The 18,739-nt window shown below is 36.6% G+C and overlaps 1 protein-coding gene across 4 annotated transcripts in view; it reads left to right on the top strand.

The window, feature by feature from the left end:
* LOC149542430 (P-loop NTPase domain-containing protein LPA1 homolog 2-like) overlaps positions 1 to 18,739 on the top strand; it is a 60,888-nt gene that overhangs the window by 40,076 nt on the left and 2,073 nt on the right. For all 4 annotated transcript variants that reach the window (XR_016355465.1, XM_089797368.1, XM_089797370.1 and 1 more), the window contains 3 exons: positions 13,296 to 13,377; positions 16,959 to 17,426; positions 17,578 to 18,300. Coding sequence is in view for 3 of the 4 variants with exons in the window: in XM_089797368.1 (XP_089653494.1) it covers positions 13,296 to 13,377; positions 16,959 to 17,426; positions 17,578 to 18,300 (1,273 nt within the window). In the remaining variant the exon portion in view is untranslated. The remainder of the gene's footprint in view (positions 1 to 13,295; positions 13,378 to 16,958; positions 17,427 to 17,577; positions 18,301 to 18,739) is intronic.

Genomic DNA, 18,739 nt, shown 5'->3' with positions numbered 1-18,739 from the left:
AATAAAGAAATCAGCAATTTTAGTCACCTGGCATTAAAATTCATTTATCTCACACCTTCCCAATCTACCCATTTGATATGTCTTTCATTTTACATGAGGTAATAAGGCTAAAGGGAAAGGGGGAAATTCCAAGTGAGGAGGATTATTGTGGTAGGAATCCTTTGGAGAGAGGATATCCACGGCGGGAATCCTCTGGTTAGAGGATTTCCCCCAAGCACGAGCATTAAAATTCATTTCTCTCAGAGCTCTCCAATCTGCTCATTTGATTTGTCTTTCATTTTACATGAGGAAAATAGGGCTAAAGGGAAAGGGGTAAATTCCATGTCAAGAGGATTATTGTGGTGGGAATCCTTTGATCAGAGGATTCCCACCAAATATGATTTGGTCTTTTTTCACAATTATTTCAAACTTTTCTTGCTTTATCATTAAATCTCTTCCAAAATGGCATCCCTTATCTTCAACTCTTGTTTAGAATTATAAAATAGATTGGTGGAATTCTTGATGTTGGAGGATTCCATTGGTGGAAATCTTGAGCTCAAAGGATTTCCATGGTGGGAATCATTTGGTTAGAGGATTTTTAACAAATTTACTTAGCGCTTCATTTCCTTCCATCCTTCCAAAACTTATTTGTTTCTCATCAATTCCACTTCAACTCACCTTCCTTTACCTCTAACACGTGGAGTCAATTTTGTCGTGAAGTAAAAAATGGGGAATTAAGGCAGTGGGAATCCTTTGGAGAGGGGTTTTCCATCAAACATGCTTTAGCCCTTCGCTGCCTTAAAACTTTCCAATCCTTCATCTTTGTCAATCAATTTCATCTCAACTCAACATCCTTTACAACACTTACATGAAATTCATTTTGGTGCAAAGTGAAAAGGGGGAAGTTTTGGTTTGAGAGGATTTTCATTGTATGAATCCTCTAGTTAGAGGATTTCCACCAAACATGATTTTGCACCTTTCTGTCTTAAAACTCATCCCATTTCCTTGATAATTTCTTGCTCTATTTTTACTCATTATGTTGAGTTTCATGCCTTTGACCAGATTTTGAAGGTCGTAGAGGGTGGTGGAATTTTGGGCTTGGGTGGATTAATGTGGTGGAATCCTCTGGACTCTAGTTAGAGAATTTCCACCAAATGTGATTTTGCCACTCAGACTCCCAAAACTTGCCATTTCACACCCTTATGCTAATTCTTCACTCATTTTCAAGTTGCTATGCCTTAGCATGTTTTTGCATTCATTTTTGAGTTGATAAGGAGAAGGGTGGAAATTCCGAGGAGAGAGGATTCCCATAGTGGGAATCCTCTAGTTAGAGGATTTCCACTACATATGACTGTGACAACTATCCGTAGGAAAATTACCATTTTTCCTTCTCTTCATCATTGCATCAATCAATTTCCTTCCTTAGAAAGGATCCCCCACAGTGAAGTTTGCATCACATTCCTTTGTCTTAAAGTGAATTGTTAGAGGGTTTTTTTGGAGAGATGGTAGTTGGTGGAATTCCTAGGATTTCCATGGGGAAAATCCTTTGATCAGAGGATTTTCACTACTTTCTATATTCACTCACAATTACTTAAACTCTACCCTTCCAATGGAACTTAGGCTATGAAAATACCTCAAAAGGAGCAAAACCCTCGCACAAACCCCAGATAAATATTACTTCCCAGCAAGCAAAAATTGCTCAAACTCACCCTTAGACTAGGAGACTTGGAAATTGTTGCCAACTAGAACCACCTAAGACAAATGCTCCTACTTCCTAAAGCAAAAAGAGGGGGTCCCCATTTGCAATGGGACGATGGTGTGAAAACCACACAATACTGTACAAAACTTTCTCAAAGATTTGGTTGTTCAGTTCTTGCCATGTATTCCATAGGATGAAGCCAAGGACCATGTGATGCATTTTTTTAAAAAAGATTTGCATTTTCCATCAATGTTCAATTTATACCTAGCCCTGTCAGCTGCTGTTCACTAATGTGCCCAGATGCACTGTTAGCCTATGTAGCCTGTAGACCAAAACCCATCCTTGAGTCATTTTTGAGGTCTCCATATGAGTAATAGAAAACCCCCCTTTTTTTATTAATTCTAGTTAAGAGTATTATAATTGAATTGAGCTATAGTCTTTCTTAGAATCTATTTTTCACAAACATTTTTATATTATTTTTTGGCTGTTTAGTTCATTCTATATATTGCTTAGGATGAAACCACGGGCTGTGTCATGCAATTTTTGACTATCTGCTTTTTTATCTGTATTCCAGGGCTTGGGATTTTTGTGCAGGAGATATTTTATGCACTTGAGAGAGTTTATGTAGTTAATGTTATTTGAGCAAACATAGCAGCAGCAATCTTTTTACAAATGATTTGAGTTAATTGACAGTGAAAAAGAGATGATATATTCTCTTCCCATCTTTGGTACAATTGCTGTAAGCATTGGGCCCAGCTAAGCTTTTTAGGTTTGTCAACTGTCAAAATATAAACATTGGAAAAGAGCCACAAAAGGGTTCTGAGTTTTTCCTATACTTGTATTGGCCATGCTTTCATCCAATCTTTTACAGAACACTCCTCATTAGTATCAGGCCATACCAATTTATTCTTCCGAGCACTGATAATTACGGCTCTTGTACACAACTTGTTGATCAGATTTTCTGTTTGTGCTGGATTACTGACCATTATTTCCTATAGATCTTGTCAATAGAGCCTTTAGCTGTGCCATGCTGTATTGGTGTCTTTTAATATGATCTGATTTATTTCATATCCTTGATGTTGTTGAGCTTGTGTTGAGTATTACAGATTGAGATGAGACACTGGTTTATCTATTCCAACTATCCCTCCCAAAAATTATGAATGTTTTCCATTCCCCACTTTTCAAGAGAGTTAAAAGTAATCATTTCCACTCTTGTCCTATTTCTCGAGCTGTACTTGAGAGGGGATAATGTCATTTTATTCTTAAAGGCTATTCCATGGGCTGGGGAAATATTTTTCCTAGAGGATCATTCTCCATTGGGGTGGAAAATATTGCATTCTCTATGCTGCTCTTGTTGCCAAATCCTATCTGCTTAAGAAAGACCTCAAACATTGACTTCTCCTCCACTTCTATTGTAAAATTTTGTGGATTTTGTGGCTTATGATGCAAGAGGATGTTTACAATTTTCAGTTCTTTCCACAACAAGTTGCTCTAGATTATCTCCACCTGTCCTTAAGCTTGTTTGAAAAGAGGGATGAGAGTGAGGATGTATATGGGGACAAACTTTGAAACAGCTTGTAGTGATTGAATTCTCTTGGAAAACTCGTAACACTTCACCACTTCATTCTTTCAATTTGGTTTTGGATGGAAACATTATATGTTTCTTAAGTAACTCGCCTTTTTGAAATTCCATAATGTTAACCATCTCCCTTTTGCACCGGGGAGGAATGACTACTGAAGATGATGTTGGATTTTCTTTTGTTGATTTACTTTTCCATAGCTGCTTGGTAAATTTCAAGTAAATATAGCAATCTTCTGTTTACCCTTAGGATAAGAGTTGAAAAATGAAGCATTTTAACAGCAAAATGGAAATCTGAATATCTTTGGGCCATTTCAATGATAAAGAGTGATCAATTGTCTTTCAACCAACAACTTAACCAAGCCGACCCCAATAGCATAATGACTCCTAGTAATCTTGTGTCTTTTCTCTGGGGTTAAAGATGTATCCTCTGCTTTCTTCGTACCCATCTTCATACCCATATTAATGGCTTGGACTCGTACAGCTGAATCAATCTGATGGATCAAAAGAGGTCACCCATGATTCTGTTTGATATTGCTTTATCTACCATTCTGCATGCAGTCTCACTCATGATCAGAAAAAGCTGTTGGCTTAATGGATCTTCCCTTTATGATCCTCGTGAAGGGGCAAATGTGAAACGTAAACTTCCATTTACAGAACTTAAGATGGTAAGAGTTGTTATAGAGCTGTTTATCACTTTATAATTATGACCTGTTCCGTGGAGCCAAATGCATTGGGAAAATGTTTCATTAATTCCCAATACCTTTAGATCCATCCAAGTTTATCATAATCACATGTTGATTCAAACTTGAATCAAGCATACGATTTCTTGAAGCTCTATGATATAATATGTAAACAATTTGTTAATGTTTTTGCCCAGAATTTAGATAAACAACAACAAAGAAGAGTAAAACCCTTCCACTTGAAGGGAAAAACCCAGCGACACCAGCAAAATATTTCTTTTATTGATAATAAAAGTGTTTACAAGGCTTACACTTTCTTAATTTACAATATACCAAGCAATCACATAAATAGATTGCATAAGACTCTTCATTTTTCACATAAACGTCTCTTTGAGTCCCAAAAAATGACCCTTCAAATTTTCACTTATTCAACAGTTCATATTTCCATACACATCTTTTTACATAATATTAACTTAAATATAATCACAAATATCTCTTTCAGCTGAAGATGATCATAGCGGTAATAACAAACATAAATCAATCTCATAAAATCAGAGATAAAGATCTCTATCATAGCTACAAACTTCAACACTCCCTTTAGCAAGAGAGAGATCTTTAGTCAGGCACACACACATAGCTGCAACCAAAGATGATAAATTCACATAACATATGTTATCTCAGCATACCATAGTCCACCATAGTTACCTCATAAGCACATAGAATGGAGTCACATGCATGACTTTCACCATGCTTGCTCGTATAGGGTAGAACAAAGACTTTTATCTCAAAACTTCTACCAGAAAAGGATATATTTCCACCATGCCTATTCACAGAGGCTGGTCCACTGCATCTACTCGTAGAGGGTGGATTCACCTCAGACTTTTCCTAGAGAAGAATACATCTCCACCATACCTACTTGTAGGGGGTGGTCCACTGTACCTACTCGCAGAGGGTGGAATGAGGGCTTTCACCTCAGACTTCTCGTAGAGAAGAATGCATTAATAAGACTCCCTCTCAGCAAGGACAACTTTAATAACTAAGAATTTCTCTTAATAGAAACTCCCTCATAGCAGGGACAATTTTAATAACTGAGATTTTCTCTTAACAGAAACCCCCTCTCAACAGGGACAACTTTAATCACCACAACAAGATGGCTGACTATTGTATAAACTTGCAAAGGATTGGACATCTCCCTCTGTCATGTAATCTCCCTCTAAAGCTGAATAGTCTTTGACACTAAATATGGTCTTCCCCTTTTAATAAAGTGCCACCAGTTTAGTATCAAGAGTGCAAACAATGTTGCATAATCTATCACTATCCAATTGCTCCTTTTCTTACATTAGTTCAATTTTGAAGACGCACCCCTCTAGTGAGCGACATAGGAGTTACGGAATAGCCCAAATTTAGATGAGTCGGACCCGACAAGAGGCCATCCCAAAGGAGATCCTTTACAAGTTGTGCTCATGCCCTTTCAGATTTCGAAGTCATCAACTTCTTGCTATCTCCTTCTCCGTCACAACTCATATTCGCTTGGCTCATATGATGTGAAAGGGCTATGCACCTGCTGCTATGTCCTGGCTCCTTTAGGAAAGACACATACAGCCTCTCTTGACTGAGATGCAGAGTAGATGAAATTGAGAATCAGAGCACATCTGAATAGCTTCTGCAGGAAACATCACAGGCCTCCAATGTTGTGGTAAATCTAAAAAAATATAAAAAGAATCCGTGCACCAACACAATTTACCATCCAAACACAATGGTGATCCATTTTCACAAACACAACAATGATAACACCAAGGAGACTGGTTGCATTTCATGCAGAACTGAAGTCTTGAATTTGAAGAAGCATTTATGCCTGATATTTGTTGAAAGCTTTGACCAGACATCAATGAAACTGTCTCTCCACTTTCTTCGTTGGATACTGGCTTCCAACTTGAGTGCACACTCCCAGGATTGTAAAAACCACCACAAAGTAACTTCACAATAACATCCCGAACAATAAATGGCAGAGAACTAACACCATAAAAGATTATACTGCTATAACCCCTTTCAGCAGATCGGGTTCACAGTTCGCTATCACAACTGCATGATATGTTGATCCAACGATCACGAGAATCATGATAGAGCCAAATTCTCTGGCAGAACCGAAGACTTCAATTTTTAAATTGATATATAACCTTCAAATGCAGAGTTCCTGTTCAAAGCAAGTCCAGTCTGCCTTCATGTCTTCAAAGATCCATTTGAAATAATTTTGAGCTCTTGAAATATTTTAGCTTGCTTGAGCTCCACGAAAGGAAAAACTTTAATAACACCTGAATGGAATTGTCGTCTAAGAAAAATTGCATACAAATTATGCTCCAAAACCTATATCCTGATGATAATAATTGTATCACCAGAAGAGTTGAATTATAACATGACACTGTTTACCAAAAATTACACCTCGTTGTGCAAAAGCATTGAATCTCAAAACTTATCAAATGCCTAATAAACGAGGCAACCACCTGCCAAAAAGAAAAAGAAACGATGAAGGAAAAGAAATGCGCAAAGCTTGGATTGAAATGAAGAAGCTGGAAGAATTACGATGCCAGCAAGATTTAAGATGGCGTTACCAAAAAAGTATGATTTACCAAACATTGCAAATTTTTGAATCATTACCGTAAAGAATATTCTCATTGGGATGACTAGAACCGGATCACCATCTTGATGCAGGGACTCAATTCTATGAGATCTTCTTTGGTTTCATAAAGGTACATCTCTATTTATCGAGATAACAATCACTGTTAAACTTAGAAGAGGTGCTCCTTGTGCTCGGGCAAGAATGAAGAGGACAGATACCAGGATGAGAAGACGACATTCGCAGGAGATCTGAATAATCGAAAGCAAATAATTATGTAGGTTCTGCTTCATAAGCATGTTGATATGTTGGCTACTGCACTTCAGAAGAGACGTTCGATGCCAGAAAATATAGTAAAAGGAATTCCTTCAGAATTAAAAATATCTGATAATGAGAAAGTTGTTGGAGAATGAAAGCTTCATAGAAATATAAGATACAAGCATATCTGTATATTGACTGATCGAACACCTTCCAAAAAGCTCCGGCAATTTCACCAGAGAATATGAACTTATTGCCTAGAATCAATAACTTCCGAAAACAATATCAACTGCCAGGACGGAAGGATTAAAAATGGTTGTATTTCTGACTTTCGAACATGGAGGAAAATAACGTTGCTCGAACACGTGAGTCTTTGACACGAGAGAGAAAATAATGTTTCTAATGCATGAGAAGTAAATAATAAATGAAGCCTGATTTTTTTTTTAAAACTCTGCCCATTTTGACTACCACCAATCATTCTTCCCTCTAGCTTGAAAGTGCCTTGTGTCATTATATGCAGAAAAATTACCGATCAAATCTTATGAGTTTTCCATCTCAAATGAGCTTGCAAATATCAATATGCTTGCAGTGAGAACAGTAACGATTTCCAGCAAGTTGGACAGAGTTTCAATCCTTAGCAGACATACATGTGTTGTGACTCCAATGACACCACCATTATTTCAATTCTCCTCTTGCTTGATGATGATAGTTGCTGACACAGATAAATCAAAGAGCGATTTAAGTTTAACACTGGGTTGATGACAATCCGCTAAGAGTCTAGATGCTTTGAAAACCAGCTCACACTGCAGGAGACCTGGCTTTGGGTAGCAGACAAAACCCTGAGGGGAGCTGACCTTAAATATAGCTGAATATATTGTAAGACCCTGCAAATAAAGGTTATTTGATCCTACTGGCAATAAATAATGCACATGAATGGTGAACCCATGAGCTTGATTCAAGTTTTCAACAAATGTCTCAATAGGGGAGTGGTCAGACATGAAGGAGGGGTAAACTGATAAAAGAGCTCCATCGTGATTGGCAGTGAAGGAGACATATTCCTTGTTGCCATGGAACCTGTTTAGTTTAATAAATCCTTTTTGTCAGGGACTGATTATTGCATGGAGTAAAACATATGGAGTTGTAGAATGCCTTTTACTCTCAAGGGCATCCACCAAATTCAAGGTCCACTTTAGTCTTGCCCAAAAGAATTGTTCATCTCCTTTCCAAATTGAGTCTTTACCTCCCTTTTCTCATGTTTATTTTCTACCATGTTAATGTCTCCCGCACACAACCATGGTATTGTAGGAAGATTATCTGACATTAGTTCTACAATTTTGCTCTTCCTCTGTAGTCATTTGAATTATATACAAAACAACCTTTAAGGTCTTAGAACCAAGACTCAAGATATCCAGACCAGCTTATTACAGGAAGAAGAGCTTTAGCGTAATATTTTTGCTTTGTTTAGGGAGAATTTTGATGGCTGTCCCACCTATCCCCTTCTCATCATTTGATATAAACATCTTAGCATTGTTATAGACAAATTTGAGGGCATGTTCTGCTCGGAAACCATCTACTATTCTCTCCTTGAGAACCAATTACGTTAACCTCTTCTAGGCACAGAAGATCCAGGCATGGTCTTTCTCTGCAGTAAGGTCTCACCACATACTTCCTATCTATAGACTCCAGACCCCTCACATTTAACTACAAATTGTCACATTCATTAAGCATTGAGGGGAGGAAGAATCTTCTGATTCTTGTAGAGCTTGGTATTTTGTTTTCCTTGCCCTTATTAGTTACTTTTTTGTCAGAGGTAAGAGACAGAGGTCAGAGACCTATCACATTCAATTTCCTCTTTTTTGAATCCTCTTTCATAGAAAATTTCTTCAAAGGAATGGAAGCATCATTATCTGACACTAAGTATAAAGGATTAAAACATAATATCACCAGTTCCTCCAAAGGCTTCATCCCCCACTTCGAGATCAGCGCCATTGACTGGTGCTTCATCTACCTCTCCTTGAATGGGGGGGGGTCTTAACGTTTGTCTAATATTATCTCCTCTTTCTTGGAAGGTTCCAAGGCTAATTGATGAGCTGTTTTTGGGCCCAGTCTTTTTTCCTACTTGGGGTACCTACGAGTTAGGCTTGGTAATAAATGAGTCAAGGGCTCTGATTATCTCAATCTCCCCATAAAATGAGGGGTCTTCCAAGATGACTTTATTGCTCCATCACATTATGTGTAATATAAACTGTCAGGGGTTAAATTTTCACCCTCATTAGTGCCTTGGTTTGGCCAAAACTACCCCACATGCCTAGGGGATTGTTATTTAGTGGGATTTCACTTGAGGGTTGAAAAACCCTGCAGGTCTGGTTCTAGCCTCCAGGCAGTCTTTTCTAGGATGCCCATTTCTTTTGTCCACAAAATCAGTGAGCCAAGTAGTTCCACCTCACAGTTAACAACTTTGTTTTAAAACTGGACAGTTATTATGTCAGGAAACAACAGTAAATTTAAAAAAAAACTAAGAGCATTAGTGCCACCTAATTCCTTTCTGAAGAATAGGTGTCAACTTGTTCCTTGGGTCAATTTTCTGCTTTTGAAAAATGAGTCTCATCCTCATCTCCCCATATTTTATATAAATATAACTTCATTTCACTTACAGTTTACACTGCATGAATGGAATAGTCAAGTTCTGTTTGTTGCACACCAAGTCTATGTTAGTTCCTTGAGCAAAAAGGTTATACTTGTGAGCACCTTCAAGTCATTTGCTTCTGGGTACAGATTCCATGCAAATTGTCTTAATGATTTTTAAATATACAAATATTCAAAATGGGCAGGGATTAAGCTGTTAGCATCGATCTATATATAGATTGAAATTGACAGATACCTACATGTTTGAGGGCCCTTGGATGAATATTGAATTTGAAGCTGCTATAAGTATATGTTCTCCAATAGAACTTTTCTGATGTTCTTCAGGGCACTTTCTTTGTGTTCATTTAGAAGTAGATTGAACCAGTGATTGACATATCATCTTTTGGATTGAAAAGCACATGCTAAATACATGAATAGACACATTTTTTAATGAACAATGGCCCACTTTGAAAAGGTTGATTATTCTCTTGCTTTTTTCAAAAGACTGCGATGTGTATTCTTTTCACACCATTTAAATTTGCACTGGTATTGATGATTTCCAGTTCTCTTGGAATCAAATCTTTAAATTTTTCTGTTTGTGGAGGGTTTCTGTGTGTTGCATACAAGGGTTGGTTCTTTGAGCATCAAGATTTTTCTGCTGTGTTTTTTTGATTGAGAATGTTATCTTTGTCAAAGAGTAATTCTCTTTGCATATCTGAGGATTCTCTTTGGGGAAAACATATCTGAAGTTCTAATCTGCGCTACTGTGAGGAGTTCCCTGCGAGAAGGCCATGGTTTCTTGGAGAAACCATGGAGTCAGATTAATCATCCCTTGGTTTTTTGGCGTGACTGAGTTCTACTTCTAGCAGGGAAAAACTCTTTGTTTGCAAGCAGATGGTTGATGGAAAGGAGCTAGGTTCTTGAATTTTCTTCTTTTTCAATGGAAAGAAGCACTCATAGGGGCCTTAGAAAAGTAACATAAGTTGACCCAATGAGATACTTGAACACATACACAATAATATCTCTCTGGTCTGATGGAACACGGATCTGTCTCATTGGTAAAGTTACTTAGGAATTTGTAGAATTACATTTTATTGTGGTCAGGGTCATAATTCATATAATTGTCAAGCCCCAAATAAATCTTATCATGTAACTTGATTGAGGGTGTTCTATTGGTGTCATAAGGCTCCATGCAATCTGTCAATTTATCAGACTCTGGCAATCAATCCCTGGCCCTCTCCAATTCATTTTAATGCTCTTGGTCTCTCTAAAGTTTTCCTATCAAATTATGCTTTGTTAAAGTTGGTTTTTATGTAGTTTGTGTTGCCATCTTAAAGTTTTGTATAGATTTGGTTATTGTCTTGAGCCCTTTTGTATCCAATTCATCCAATGATATTTTTAGAATTTGCAGATTCCATTGGTTCATTGACAGTTGTTGTTTTCCTCATTATAAACAATGGACATCAATGTGTTGTTAGCAAGTAGGGTGTCTAATACTATTCTGGGAAGTTCAGAGTATTAATCAATGATTTTGGGTAGCTTCTTAACCTTTCTTTTGTTGGAAGCATTTTCTTCTCCATTAGAGCTTCTCAAATGGAGTAGCATTCTCTCCATTTGTCCTTCATTAAGGTTGATTGGTGCTTGGCTATATCATTGGGAATGGGCAATGTGCACTCAATGGAAATCAAATCTCATTTTATTATATTTCACAGTTTGTAAGGAGGAAGTTGAATACTAGAAGTTTTGCTGCTGCAAATAACTCTTTGTTTTTGTGCCAATCTCTTGACCTAACATTTACTAGATTGTCATGAGCTGATATTGAAGCTAACTTTGATGTATATGATTGCTGAGTATTCATAGATTGTTCATTATGCAGTGGCAAACTTGGAGGTCTGTGTGTGTATGATATCCATGGTGTATTTAATATGGCTGCCTTCTTAAGCATTTTGTCTCCTCTGTGCTTGAACTTGTGATGGCAGTAATTGTATGTCTACTTGAATCTTGAGTCAGTTGTTTAAATCGATAGTGGCAGGGTCCAGGTCTGAGTGGATGGCATATACTAGCTGTGGGTATTTCAAACATAACTAATTGCAATAAATATTCAGATGGATTCTCTACATGGTGAAAAATGGTATCATAGAGACCCATTACATGGATTCCAATCTTCATAAACGCATGTCAGGCTGATTCTTAAAATTGTCCAGCATGCTCAACATAACATTAGGTGGGACATTGACTTTTCATATTTGTTGTACATAAGGCTTTGTTGTATGTTATATATAGCCCTATAGGGAAGAACCCTGTCTCCAATTCGTTATGTAGCATGTCGTCTCAAGTTTCAAAATCTTCCTTTATGCTGCTAGGCGCATGAAGTTCATTGTCTTTGAAGCCAGATTGAGCTTTGACATAGGTTTTTATAATATTGAATCTTTGTTTGCAATGGCGGTGGTTACAACATCAGCTTATATTCTTTCTTTACATTTTAATCACCATTTCCTTGAGGTCCCAATTTAAGTATTTTTTTTAAAGCTGGTCTGTTAGTTTATCAATAAGAGCTTTTACTTGCCCTTGGTTTTCTGATTTGAATCTGTTGTAAGGTTTCGATTTCCCTTTTCTGGCTTTGGTAATGTAAATTTGCATTTTTATTCACTATAAACTCATTATCTTTGAATTTCATTCATTAATAGGGGCATACACCTTTTTATAATTGCTTTTGGTCTTTTATTTTATTGTTGTTTATCTTCTGAGGGGTTCACAAAGAGAGTTCCTTTTACAGCCCCCATGAGTCTTTCACAATCAGAAAATATATTTATGAAATTAGTGGATGCAATTGCATGTGGTCACATTACAATGACGTTGATGTCAGTATTTTTGGCTATGTGATGCCATTTGGCTGCACAAGCCGACACAAAAAGAAGGATATTGCAAGGATAACTTGCTGGTAATCAATACTTTTAAACATAAACTAAGATTAATGATTTGTGAATACCTACATACTGTAAGTCCTCAGTGTCTTTTCTTCCAATTGAAGAATTAACTGGCTATAGAAAATATAAATGATCCTCAGTATTCAACGGATTCAAGCCTAAACATGACTGTTGGGGAAAAACAATATAGATTAATGCCTTATCCCTTTTCTATTTAATCTTGATTGTTAAAAGAAAACCTTGAATATAAAATAAAAAGAGAATAAGCAAATAAACAAGAGTGACCTTTCTGAAAAATTAATAGTAGTATTCAATAGTTATCTCCTGAACAAGACTATCTCCTGAACAAGACTATTAAAATCTTGATTGTGCCTATACCTTATCGATTGTGTTTTGATATGCATTTTTTAGGACCTCATTAAGGAAAAATTACAAAGAATGAAAGTATGCTTTATATTTTATTGTTATAGCCTGCCATATGTTCTATATTTTATCATTACAGCCTGCCAAATTTCCTGACCTGTTGATACTAGTCATCTACAAAGGTATGCTGTCAGATAGCAAAGCAACTGAAACATATAAATGCAAGTCTCTGAAATTCATCCCATGCAATGCATTTGAAAGCAGGAAGAATCAAACTAGAGGAATATTGTAACTGCCTCTTGAACTGTGCCTAACTTCAGCGAGCTAGTTAAACCTAATCCTTTTCTATTACACCTCTCTGGGGATCATTAAATGTGCTCCTGTCTTTTTTTTTAAAATAGAAGCTATATTATGTAAATTAGCTTTTACCTTCTCGAGAGTTAATACTTATTACCGATAGTGTTTGCTGAATGTGACTTTGTATTGATTTATGCTTGTATAGTGGCTTAGTATGGTTTAAATAGTATAACTCACTGTCAGACTTTAATGGTTACAATGGTTCCTGCAGAGTACGAGAGCGAAAGGAATCAATGACTATTTTGCTTTGTGGTACAAGTGGATGTGGAAAGTCAACTTTATCTTCTTTATTGGTATCTTCAAAATTCTTTTGGTAGAAGATCTATTTACTAGTTTTATTATGAACCCAAAAGATAAAGCTTGATGATTGCAAAGGATTCAATCATATAAAGATGTTTATAGTTTTGTCCAAAGTTGGAAAATTCATTTTAAGGCTTCAAAATGCAATTGTTTCACAGAGAAAATCATAAAGTGAGATTTATGTCGTGACTTAAATTTTGGGAGACTTCATTATTTGAGCAGAAATTCTTAGCCCAGATAAATGCCTATGATCTTTTGGTGGGTCTATTTCCACAATGAGAAACACAATTTGGAGCATAGACATGGGATTGATTAATAGCAATAAAAAACTAAACATTTTTCAGTACACTCATATTCTCAAGTGTGTATGGTAAACTGGATATTGTGTACATGTCTGGATGCATGTGTCTGCTCATGTATCTGTGTACACATGGAGAAACACAAGTGTGTTTGGGTGTGCGTCTGGTTAAATGTCTTGTCCTTCATAGTGTAGCTATTTTAATGGAATTACAGGAAGTGGAACGTATAGAATAAATATATTCAATAAAATTGAGTGGGTGGCATTTCTTCTGTGAATTTTCCTTTCTGATCAACTTACATCATGATGCAAAATAAAAAATTCATACACAAACACACACACACACACAAACACACACATATTACAAATTTATATTTCAACTAAAGCTCCATAAATGCATTATCTTCAACCTAGTTTGTCAAGATTTCTCCTCCAGAGTATCATCATCATAATCTCAAAGCATGAGAAATTGCCATATTTTAACTTAACTATCTTAAGCATGCACTTAGGACTTGATCTTCACTCTAATTGAAAGCTGTTGCTTATGACTTTGAACTCTAGTTTTGTTTTATGCAGCTGCTGAAGAAGACTGACTGCTAAACTCTAATAAATTTGACTGATGTTGAAGAATACTAACTACTATGCTTTAAGAAGGATGGCTGAAGTATACTACATATTCCAGAAATTTTGATAATAGGTCATTGTACGTATGAGTTGGAATTGCTTATTCCATCTCCAATCAATTTTGTGCCCACTGTATTTGTATTTATTTCTTTCATATAGTAATGATGGATTGATTCCTTGGCCATCCCTATGGTTTCATATAGACAACCTATTGAGATTTTCTCTTATCCACTAAATGTAGAACCCTAATTAAAGGTTCTGTTAAACAATATTGTACGAATCTTTAAAACAAAAATTTGAACAACAAATGGAAAGGATTGAAGATAGAAAATACCCACAATCCATGAATTGTTCAGTTGTTTTTATGGGCTGAGATTGTGTGCAAAATTTTTAATCGTCAACGTTTCGGATCATACTCCCATCATCCATTATCAGGATGAGAGTGTAAGAATCCTGATGATGGATCATGGAGTATGATCCGAAAGTAAACTAAAATCCGAAAATTTTGAAAAATGACAAGTAATGAAGATGATACTTTGTAATCTCCCAAACATTAAATTTAAACTACTCTAGAGGATGTCATCCATGTCATCCATGTTCTTGGCAACATATCATTAAATATGGTCTGCATGACCGTTTCTGCTTTGCTCTTTTTTTGTGCACAGAGACTCTACTCACTTTGTGTGCATATATATGAGCCAATGAGCATGATCCTTTTCGCTTTGTCTTTTTTTGGGTATTGAAACTCCACCTACTATTGAAAAGCTTTACAATGTGACGAAGTTCTAATTGCACGAGCTTCTTTTCCTTAACATGTTCTTTCATTGAGGGTGGTTGTAGATATATTAAATGATGTTTCTTGTCTAATTGACTCGAGTGTTCACTCACTTAAGTTTGCTTAGATTCTCAAGTAGAAAGTCAGCACAATAGGTTATTTGAGGCCCAAAAAGTATTAGGATGCCTCTCCTCAATGAATCTTGTTGTTGCATTGTTGGTCACAATTTGAATGATAATCTCCACACCCACTTCCATAACCATCTTGTGGAACATGGTGAATGACACTTTCTACTTCTTTGGGAGGCATTTATTGACTTCAAGAGCACCAATTGTTTGGTTGAAGTCACTAGGAAGTTAATTAGTGTGCAGTTCTTCCATCTGTTGACCCATTGAAGAAAAATGTGCAGACCTTTTTGTACCAAATTCTCTTTTCATCTTCTACTATTTGTTTTCTACAACCACCAAGTCCCAGTCAAATCATACAGTCTAGGTGCTTGAACCCTTTTCTAGCAAGTCACTGCATCAACCAACAGATCTCAATATTGCCTTCTTGTATATGGAATGATATGTTGTTATAAAACATGCAGTTGTCACCTCATGAGGCTTCTGGTTCGATATAATATTTTGAGCGAAGGTTGCACACTAGGAGTATGACAAGGATCAAACTATATCCTTGGATGTCCTTGGGCCAAGCCAAAAACCCATCAAATTACTCTCTAAATCAAGAGGATAATTCATCGCAGCTGTAATTTCCTGAGTTATCCTATTCCTTTCTAATTTCTTCTCCTTGCACAAAGCAAGGACTACCTCCATCTTTTGTATATTCTTTGGTATCACATAGTAAATAATTGCTCATCTTCGTTAGGGTTTTGTGCAAGGTGATATTTGAGGGGATTGATGCCTTTCATCCTCAACCTGCACTAATTACACACCAGCATTCCTATCTCAATAATTGATGTGCAATGCTCTAAGTTGTTGTCTTGGTCTTACCATCACTATAGTTACTTGTTGATATCATTTCTCTTGCCAAAGTTGGGAAAAGAAATCAGAAATTACCCTTTGCTACCCTAGAAGAATTACAAGAAACATGGAATACCTATGCTTGACTTGATATGCATCATGTTTACTCTATTGCAAGGGGTGCTTGAATTTTAGGAGCTCTGGTAACTTATGATTATGACACGTGTGGACAAGTGGTGGCAGTCCTAGATGAAAAGGGTGAAGGAGGTTGTGTTCACTGTTGTTTTGTTGGTTCAGATGTGAGATATATCACATCCTTTATATCTCTAGTTTTTGGTAATTAGAACTGAGTATTCTTTCAGTCAAAGTATTGGGTAGATTTATAAGTTTATTGTTAGCATGCCCGGTCAGCTGAAGGCCGCCATCCATGAGAGAGAACTCAGGAGTTTGAGCATGAGCATGTTTAGCTCATTATTCAATAAAGATGGGGGAAGTAGAACACCCCTTTACATATGATCATATCAGTGTATCCATATTGTATGGTAAAAGGTCAGATACGGTTGTGCCCAGTCCCACCAATGATGCTGAAGTGGAGGAGGGCCTCAAGAGTGCTTTTCATGAAAATGTAGAGCCTGAATGAAAGATAGAAGATTAGAATGTATCATCTGATTTATTGAGTTCAACAGTCATAAGAGTTGAACATAGAGAGAGAATGAAGCAAATAAAATTTTGTAGTGCCCAAATTTATATCTATTTCTGTATGTTAACATATTTTTTGGTGTACTCGATGTAGGTTTCAAATTTCAAAATCTCTGGATAATTGATTTTCCCCTTTGTTCTTATTTTTGATATATATCTATTGATTGTGTGATGTAGCAACTACTAAAGTTACTGAATGTGTTCTCTCTGCAACAGGCTAGCAGACTTGGCATCACAACTGTTGTTTCAACGGACTCCATACGCCATATGATGAGAAGCTTTGTGGATGAAAAAGAAAATCCTTTATTGTGGGCCTCAACATATCATGCTGGTGAGTATTTGGATCCAGTTGCTGTAGCAGAGGCAAAAGCAAAAAAGAAAGAGAAAAATATGGTGGGACAACCTGCAAATGGCCAGTCCACTAGAAGAGAGTCAAAAGTTGATTGTTATCTTGATGATGAGACACCGAGTGAGACAAAAAAATTATCTGATAATTCTGCACATGGAGAAAGATTTGAGGATAATATTAATGTGGAAGTTATTGGATCCAAAGCTATGGCAATTGAAGGATACAAGGCACAGAGTGAAATGGTGATTGATAGTCTTGACAGGTTAATTACTGCCTGGGAAGAAAGAAAGCAGTCTGTTGTGGTAGAGGGAGTGCATTTAAGCTTGAATTTTGTGGTGAGTCTTTTTGCATGTAGAATGTTCTTGCTACATATGGTGCAGGCAACCTTTTATATTCTAGTAGGTAATGTAGAACTAGTTAATGAAGCTTACAATGTAGACATTGGCTTCAAAGGTTGAGATTAAATATTGATTCAATTTTTAACAGATGGGACTCATGAGAAAACATCCATCAATCATACCATTTATGATCTACATTGCGAATGAAGATAAACATTTGGAGCGTTTTGCTGTTCGAGCAAAGTATATGACCTTGGATCCTTCAAAGAACAAGTATGTTAAGTACATTCGTAACATCCGTGCGATTCAAGATTACCTGTGCAAAAGAGCTGACAAACATCTTGTTCCAAAGGTCAATAATACTAATGTGGACAGAAGTGTGGATTCTATACATGCTACAATATTCAGTTGTTTACGCAGGTGGGCAGGAGGTGAGCACCTCTATGATCAAGCAACAAATACAGTGAAAGTTATAGATGAAGAATATCGTAATCGGTGCACTGCAAATTCTCTTAGCTCAAAGGGTATGTTTAAGCTTATTCAGAGACAGGGATCCTTCCGGCGCCTGATGGCACTTGTAAATATGGATGGATCTGTGGCTAAAGCCTGGCCAGTTGATACAGTAGATAGTAGTGGTAAGCCTGTTTCAATCCATGGAAGTGATAGTTGCCTTGGAAGTCCTGTGTATGGACCTTTGGAAATTGAAAAAGAAGAACCTGTCAACCTTCAGTTTGGTAATTTTGGTATTAGTTCCTGGTCTAATGACACTGGTGGAACAAGCTATGCCAGCAGCATTGATGGTAATGAAGTAACCAGCCATTATTCTTCATATTCAAACTCACCCAGGCATTCTGATGGACCTGCAAAAGAGGTAACATGCTTACCTATCTGTGATCCTATTTGACTATTTTTAGTTTAAAAGAAGATTGATCTAAATGATACTCGAATTCTGTAAAGGTCTACTTTTATTCAAACAGTGTTGTCCTGTAAGCTGTTTCTTTAATCTGTTTCCCTGCTTTTTAAAGTTAGCACACATCAAGAAGTATTTGGCCAAGGTGCTGTTGTATAGGTTGATTATGCATAGATTTGAAAGGAACTTGGAAGATTTTTTCTATACTACGTGAGCTTAAGAAGATTGTTTCTACACTACCTGAGCTGTAGCATTGTTCATGTTTAGGATGTTTCTCTATCTGTCATGATCATTGCTATGGAACTAATATATACACAAACAGCATATAGATTTTGGATTAGAGGCTTCAAAAATTAGATCTCTATTCTGATCTGCATTACAATATCTACACTTGAGGATT

Source organism: Cupressus sempervirens, chromosome 8, assembly GCF_028749045.1.
Source record: "Cupressus sempervirens isolate cs-2001-9-10 chromosome 8, ASM2874904v1, whole genome shotgun sequence".
In the NCBI taxonomy this organism is placed as follows: Eukaryota; Viridiplantae; Streptophyta; class Pinopsida; order Cupressales; family Cupressaceae; genus Cupressus; species Cupressus sempervirens.
This window is presented reverse-complemented; position numbering and strand designations above follow the sequence as displayed.